Source organism: Oenanthe melanoleuca, chromosome 5 (genome assembly GCF_029582105.1).
Source record: "Oenanthe melanoleuca isolate GR-GAL-2019-014 chromosome 5, OMel1.0, whole genome shotgun sequence".
NCBI classification, from domain to species: domain Eukaryota; kingdom Metazoa; phylum Chordata; class Aves; order Passeriformes; family Muscicapidae; genus Oenanthe; species Oenanthe melanoleuca.
This window is the reverse complement of record NC_079339.1, coordinates 7,041,017-7,049,018: the sequence shown is the minus strand read 5'-3', so window position 1 is coordinate 7,049,018 and position 8,002 is coordinate 7,041,017. Positions and strand designations below refer to the sequence as shown.

At 48.3% G+C, this 8,002-nt stretch overlaps 1 protein-coding gene across 1 annotated transcript; it reads left to right on the top strand.

Annotated features, from left to right (window-relative positions):
• The first annotated feature begins 365 nt into the window (after positions 1 to 365).
• FGF3 (fibroblast growth factor 3) lies at positions 366 to 5,917 on the top strand. Its single transcript, XM_056493487.1, has 3 exons — positions 366 to 615; positions 2,494 to 2,597; positions 5,585 to 5,917. Exons 1-3 carry the CDS (start codon positions 366 to 368, stop codon positions 5,915 to 5,917), a joined length of 687 nt encoding a protein of 228 aa, XP_056349462.1.
• Positions 5,918 to 8,002: the final 2,085 nt, after the last annotated feature.

The window sequence follows — 8,002 nt, the reverse complement described above, 5'->3', positions numbered from 1 at the left end:
ACAGTCTCCTGCCGAAATCCAGTGGCTCCCTCTCTCCCTCTCTCCTTCCTTGCCTCTCTGCCTCACGCATGCCGTCTGTCTATCTGAAAATCCAAGAAGGCTGATCACGGCAGCTCCGTGTAGCACAGACAGCTGCGACTCTTCGGTGGCCTTTGCCGATGTCTATCGATTTAAGTAAATCTGAGAGAGATAAAAGGGCCAGATCGAGGCTGATAAAATCTTGGCGATGCTGCGCTGCTCGAAGCAGCGTGCGCTCGGCATCTCCGGAGTGCTGCTAGCAAGACGGCTTTAATGGGACCCCTGGTGCCACTCGCTGCGAGCCTCGCTCTCCCCAGCAGACTAAGCACTGCGGCCATCATGCCACAATGGTTATAATTTGGATCTTGTTCCTGACTCTGTTGCAGGAGCCGTGGTCCTCAGGGCGGGCCGCGGCCGTGCCCGAGGCCGCCGGAGCCGCCCCCCGGGCGCGCCGGGATGCCGGGGGACGCGGCGGCGTCTACGAGCACCTCGGGGGAGCGCCCCGGCGCAGGAAGCTCTACTGTGCCACCAAGTACCACCTCCAGATCCACCCCAGCGGCAGGATCAACGGCACCCTGGAGAAGAACAGCGCCTTCAGTGAGTACCGGGCTCACCTCGCCCCAGACCGCGGCCCCCGGGCCGGGCTGTGCGGGAATGGGGATCCCTCGCCCGCAGCAGTCGCGCTCTGTCCCGGCCCCGGCGGGCAGCGAGTGCTGGACGGGGCGGACGGGGCGGTGGCGAAGCCGCTCCCGCCTCCGCTGCTGCCCCGCGCTGCCCACCGGGGCGGCTGTGGTTCCTTGGCGGAGACCAGGGGCATCCCTTGGCCCCCTCCTCTCTCCTCGGCGTCCAGAGAGCCGCCCCACTGGCTCCACCAGACGGTCCCGCAGCTCCCCTGTCCCGGGGCTGACAGCACCCCAGGCCCTCGAACCGGGTGGGGAACTCCCGGAGCTGGCCCTGCAGGGTGCAGGGACTCGACCGCCGGCGGAGGGTCGCGATCCCCCCGGGGAAGAAGGAGACCCCCAACCCCCAAATTTCCCCGACGGGGACTGCTACCCTGCCCTGCGCAGCCTGCCTGAGCTGTCACTTGGCCTCACCGCGCCGGGGGCCAGCCCTGCGCCAGCCCGGCCCCAGCTGGGCAGCCGGGGCCCGGCAGCTCTCCGGAGATGATCCCGGGGCTCTCTGGGGCTGCCCGCCTGTCCCCCGTCCCGTCCCAGCTTGGGGGGCTTGAGCCTCCCCCGGCGAAATCACATCTGTCCTGTCTGACATGTGCCAGGCAGTGGCGGTAATTAAGATGAAAGCGGATATGTCGGGAGTGAAGGGGTTTGTGCGAGGGCGGCAGGAGGGAGGAGAGCGGGGCTCAGCACCGGGGGACACCCCGGCGCCCCCGCACCCAGCCCGGGCACGGCCCGGCCTCCTCCCCAGCCCCGCCACCCCCGGATGCGTAAATCCCGCCTGGTGATGGCACACACAGATAGGGAGACCTCAGGGATCTGTCTGAAGTCCATAAAAGAAAACCACTATTTCCTAGAGAAACCCCCGCCTCGCTGTCACAGCCCGGAGGAGGCATCCTCCAGCAGGGAACCGATGCCTGATTCAAACCAGCTGTGCCAAATCCAGCCCAGCTCTCCCAGACCAGCAATCCAGCTCTGTACAGGGAACAGGGTCCCGGCTCTGCCTTCAGGGTTTCCAAAAGGCAGCAGTAGGTTTGGGTGCCAGGGTCACCTCTTGCTTCCAAGCACTCATAGAAAGTACAGAGCCATCAGGCCATCAGGCTGGAGAACTGAAAGCAGAGTTTGTGCGAGCCTGATGGAGAGCTGTGCACATACAACAGGATCTTCTGAATAATTTGTGCCTCCATCAGTGTCCTGGCACCTTTGGCTGGACATTTGGACAGGTATTGCACCAGTGCCTGTAACACTTATTGTGTTGCAGGACCCCATCTTGGATGGCCTGAAAATCTCCTTCCTTTTAATTTGTCTCAGACAGTCATACAGTCCTTGTCTGGAGGGCTGCATTGGCCCTAAATCTCAAGACCCTTTCATGATTATGTACATGGCTTTAAAATGCAGCAGCCTCGCTCCGTTTCACCCACTGGAGACTCCAGCAAGGGCTTTGTCCTGAAATGGCTTTGTGACTGGCTTCGAAAAGTCAAGAGCTCTTGTGTTCCTAAGCATTAAAGAGGATTTAAAGTTTTTTATACACATACAGGATTAAGTGAATCTCTAGTTCAGTGTCAGATCTTTTTAATTTTTGAAAGAGTTAATCTCAATCAGACATCTCAGGGTTTATTGTCCACCTTGTCTCAAACAATTCCTGCATCATCCTTGCTTTGTAGTTTCAAATAATAATAATAATTTCATTCACATGATTGTCCTGATGCTTATTCAGCAAGTGGTAGCTGTGAGATCACCTCCTCAGGTTAGCAGCCATGCAAATGTACCTGAGCAATAACACATTTCCTAATTCTGTTTCTAGGTATTCTGGAAATAACTGCTGTGGACGTTGGTATCGTTGCCATCAAGGGCCTGTTCTCTGGCAGATACTTGGCCATGAACAAGAGGGGCAGACTTTATGCATCAGTAAGTTTTACTGAAGCCTGGCATGTGCCTATCATTTCCCCTGGGGGCAACAGGTCTAGTGGGAAGCACTGATTTCTTATAAATCCACATTTCTAGAGAAGAGTAATGCTACAAGAGGTTTTTGTCTTACTGCCTGGACAGCTGCAGGTATGTGGAATGTCAGAATTGTCCATATTTTATATGGATCTTGGATGCTGGCAGAGACATGTCAGATAAAGAATGTCCACAAGTAACTGAGCATTGATGCTACAGGAGAGCAGTCTCCTTATGGGAGCACAGAACTTTTGGTTGGGCAGTGGAAGAATTTGCAAGTACTAAAGAGTAGGGCTATAGCAAGGAAAGCAGGAAGAAGAAGGTGCAAGATGATAAAGGTGAAAATAAACACCTTATTTTACTCCTTTGACCTAATTGTTTTCTTTGATCTCTGAGATAAAATCTGGGTGTGCTGATACAAGTGAGAGCCTTGGCTTTTCAGCCCAGACAATATTTCTCATGAGTGAATGAAATACTCCAGCTTAGACTTCTTCACTCTCAGGGACATACCAGGGCACGTTTGTCAGCATGTACCATACACATTATCTCCCTACTTGAATTTCTTCCACTGTCTTTGATTACATCCCAGCAATCTTATGATCTCTCACTGCAGGACAGCCAAACTATGCAGTTTCCCCATGAATCCTGGGGCAAGGAAGCAGGTTTGAAGAGGGGAAATACAGCTGAGGTGAAATTTCTTCCCTCCTAGAAGTCATTAGATGTAATTCTGTTGATTTGAGCAGCAGGACATACCCTTGAGAGATGTTATCTTTTCCCATGAGAACTCAGCCTGGGTGACACAATCAACTCTCTACCTCTCCAGTTTGACACATTTAACTCCAGCTTTTCAGGAGTGTTCTAACAGTGTTTATAGCCCAGTTTCTGTAACGTCTCTCATGTGATACTTACTGATTAAGGGGCCTGTGTGTAAAGATGAGGGTTCTTTGCTGCTTCAGGGAACCACACCACAAACGGTTTTGGCAAAGGAAAATGCAGCTGAAGAGGAATGAGGGCATGGTAGCTCTGCTTGCCAGAGTTAAGGCTGTCCAGTTGTATGCTTCTGGTTAATATTCTGATTGAAATGAGTACCTTTTCCAATGGACTTCCTCCATGATTTTGGAGCCAGCATCTGCCCCAAAGAAATTATTTGGGAGGATGATTTTTTCAAGTTCTTTCTCATCTTTCTCTCTTTTTTCTCCAAAATAGAGGTTTTTCCCTTTGGATTACTTAAACTGAATTTAAAAAAGACTAAATAAATTCTGAGCAAAAAGCTCCTCTCCTAAAGTGCAGAAAAGCCAGGAGCAGGATCGCTCTGAGACTCCTTCTCTCCCGTACTTCCCTTTCTGGTAGAGGAGCATCAGGCCGTCCTGAAATTTGTTCATCTGCCTCGTGCCAAAGAATATCAGCCATGGAAGGTTTCTGTATAATTTGAAAAGATAATTTGTCCACTTCCAGCTCAAGTTTGAGAAAGACTATTTCAGGCTTGTGTTTCAGAGCTGGAGGGACAATCCACTCCAGCTTTTTTCACAGAAGCAGGAAGGGGTGAGGCCTCAGCTCAGGAGAAACTTCCTGTCTTTGCTTGCCTGTCCAACAACTTTACTGATATCGCTGGCCCAAGATCCTGTGCAAAGTCCCTGTTTCAAAAATCTGACTAATTCAGGGATAATTATCCAGGGAGCATTTTATGAAGTCACATTGGAATAACTCCATTGTGCCTCGGTTCACCAATTTTCCCATGTCAACAAGATGGGTTTGTTGAGCCTGCAGAATTCCTTTGTGCCTTTAGCAGATTGTGATAATCCTCTAATTTTATCCTGTGTGATAAACCCTCCCCAGGCAGAAGGGAGGCAGGCAGCAGGACAAATCCACCTACATCTGGGGCTGTGTGGGCTCCAGCACCACAGCATCTGAAAACCTTGCAAGGGAGGGCGCTTCCGTTTCACAGCTGGGAAGCTGGGACATGTGGAGTCTTTTAAAATCTTGTTAAATGCCCATCAGTGTTTCTGGGGAGTGAACAGCATTAAAGACATGCTGTTTGTGGGGTCTGGGGTTTTTCTGGTCCCAGCCTGGTTACCTGTGCCCTTTCCACACCCTCCAGACAATGAAAGATAAAAACCCATGGTGGTAGCTCCCTTCTGCCTCTGTGCTTCACATGTTTTAGATCCTGAAATCTTAATCCCACAGGTGGAGCAAGGATGAATTTGGAGTTAAGGAAAGATGGACACTGTGGGGGGGTCCTTTGTGCTGGTTCTTCTGTTCCCGGGGAGGGGGAAGGAGTTCCTTGTGCCAGGCTTTTGCAGAGATGTCTCTTAGTCAAGGAGCAGGTGAAAAGGGGCAGTTGTGGACAGGTCCTGTGAAATGTGAGCAACTGGGTCAGGTGATATTGTGCCTTACAGTTTGTGATAAATGAGCAGCCCGGCATTTTGGAGGAACACACTGGTAGGCGGAGTGCGCTTTCATTTTGTTATGCTGACAAAGAAGCTCCATAAAGGTGTGGTTAACTGCTTAAATATCCTTTCTGAACTGGTTGTAACAGGCTACAAGTGTATCTAATGGCTAATACACCAATTGAAGAGACATATTTTACATTACACTGCACAATTTTACCTTTTCAATAGATGGCAGAGGTTGATAGGCAGCAATTAAATCGTCTGTCCAGTTCACAGCTGTATTAAATTCATAAGCACAAAAAAATTACAGCTGAACAATCAGCAGAACTATTCACTCCCATTCACATGTCATATTTTGTTTTCAGTTTGGTTTTGGGCCTCTCCCTGGGGTCTCTGATGCACAGGGTGTTCTCACACTGCTGACAGGGAGCACCTTCAGGCTCAGCACTTCCCTCTTGCCTTTTGTAGCACCAGCCTGAGGTTTTCTTATAAAGCATGTTGCTGTCCTTATCCTAAAACTGAAGAGAGTCTGGCTTAAGACTTTTTTTCCTGTTTCCTTTCCAGGAGAGCTACAACTCTGAGTGTGAGTTTGTGGAGAGGATCCACGAGCTGGGTTACAACACCTACGCCTCCCGTCTGTACCGGACTGTCCCCAGCAGGGCCGGCACCAAGCGCAAAGCCAGCGCTGAGAGACTCTGGTACATCTCAATCAATGGCAAAGGACGACCCAGGAGGGGCTTTAAAACCCGCAGGACACAGAAATCCTCTCTCTTTCTGCCCAGGGTGCTGGATAACAAGGACCATGAGATGGTCCGGCTGTTCCACACAAACGCGAAATACCAGGACAGTCTCCTGAAGGCCCCGAGCAAGAACCAGCGCAGAAGGAGAGGACACTGATGGGCTGGGGGGAGCTCGTGCTGGGAGTGGGAGGGACTGAAAGCCTTCAGAATGCTACTAAAAACACTAACAGCTGTGATTGTGTGGGAGGCATTAACATGGACAGATTTTATACGCTGTGTAATATAACCGAAAACCACATTGCTTGCTTTTAGCTATTGTAGGATTGTTACCTGTGGGGAAAGAGATGAGAGATAAACTGAGGCACATTCAAAAGTAAATTAGCTGGATATAATAATTTTGTCAATGGCTTTCACGTTTCCTTTTCTTAAAAAAAAAGCCCAAAAAAGGACAAAAAAATTTCAAGTATTTTCATTCTAACTTGCCATAGGCTATTATCTCAGTGATGCTGCCTTCCCAGACCATATGGCTATTTAACACTTACCAAATTTATGTCCACAGAGAAGGTATAGCACTTTAATGGCACTTCTGGCCATAAGAGGCTACATTCTTATTTTTACATAATACAGGATTAGAAAACCGGTGGTTTGTTTCTTTTAATTTACATGTATGTATTTTTATTTTATGACCAGCCATTATCAATTATACTTTTTCCAAGACTGTCAGCTACTTCAAACACTTCAGTAGAACTACACATTACCAGATTATCCTTGATTTTGTTAAACTAAAACTCTGAGATGCCTGACCTTGTCATTTAAATAAATGAATGTGGGAAAATGTAATTTGCATTGGTCAGGCTTTGGCAGTATAAATCTGTTTACCAACAGATGAATCCTCTCTTAGAACAGGACTCAAATGTGATGTGAAAGAGAGTAGGTCTACCTTGGATACTGGGAGGGAATTGTTCCCTGTGAGGTGCTGAGGCCCTGGCACAGGTTTCCCAGAGAAGTCCCATCCCTGGAAGTGTACAAGGCCAGGTTCGACAGGGCTTGGAGCAACCTGGGATAGTGGAAGGTGTCCCTGCCCATGGCAGAGGGTAGAATGGGATGAGATTTAAGGTCCCTTCTGACCCAAATAATTCCATGCTTCCATGGGTTTTATGCTGTGATTCTGGAAGTTAATTTCTGCAAAGCTGAGGGGAGTCCCGATCACAGATTCAATTTTGAGCAAGGGGTTAAGCTTTAAAGATTTTTCTTGGCTTCTAGGAGTTGACAGAGTAGCACAAAGATTGAGATGTGCTTGACAAGCTCAAATAATATAATTTCAGTGGGTTTGGCCTCGTGCTGTTCATTTCCCAGTATTAGGCCCTCATAGTGGAGAGCTGGAGAAAAGAAAGACTTCACTGAAATTAACACTCCATCTGAGTTTAACAAAAGATCTGTAAGTTAAATCTGAGGTTACATAGAAACAGACAAGTGTGAATCCCATTCCTGGTCATATTGAGAAAAAAAATATCTCTGTGGTCTGCTTTTGAATATGCCTGTTTAGATGAGCTCATTTACAACTAGGTAGTGAAAAATATTCTGTTCACCAGAAAGCCAAATCTGTGAGAGAGAGAAGTAAGGGAAGTCCACAGAATGAGGTGACCAAGCCTAGGTTTAGCACTGCTTACATACCTGTAAAGGTAAAACCAGAAATATACCAAATAATGTGTTCCATTCCTTCCATCCTGGTATCTTTTCTCTTATATTCTAACAAAGGAGGAAACTATGTTTCAGTAAGAAAGTCAAAGTTCCTTGATCTCTCTTCTTTTTTATACTGAAATAATGTAAAAAGATCCTTAAATGATATGATGCACACAGAATAGACCTGGGCTTAAAGAAGAATATGGAAAACCATGACCCATGTTCCCAAATTTTCCTGCTTTTAAAAAATAACCAAAAACAGTGACGGGGCCTTCACAGAGTTAATAAGGCAGCCTCATATCAGGAGCCGCTGTACAAAGAGGAAACAGAGAAACTGAAAAAGAAGAATTCAGAGTTTCTATCTGTTCACTGTCCTGCCAATCACACAGGGCCTGAACTGCTGCAGGATCCAAGGTGCCTTCTGAAAGTTGGTCATATCAGGGAAGAAAATTAAGTTTTACCTCCTGGGCATCAGGGCTGTTTTGGGGACATGCTGTTGGGTCTGGCACTCCCCTATCTCAATTCCCTGTTTCACTTCCCACTAGAGGTGGGAGATGAC

Bases quoted from the DNA above. Each gene is read 5' to 3' on its own strand.
- FGF3 (XM_056493487.1), top strand. From the start codon at position 366: ATGGTTATAATTTGGATCTTGTTCCTGACTCTGTTGCAGGAGCCGTGG. The intron at 616-2,493 runs GTGAGTACCGGG...TTCTGTTTCTAG, and splicing joins GGAGAAGAACAGCGCCTTCA to GTATTCTGGAAATAACTGCT. The intron at 2,598-5,584 runs GTAAGTTTTACT...TTTCCTTTCCAG, and splicing joins GGGGCAGACTTTATGCATCA to GAGAGCTACAACTCTGAGTG.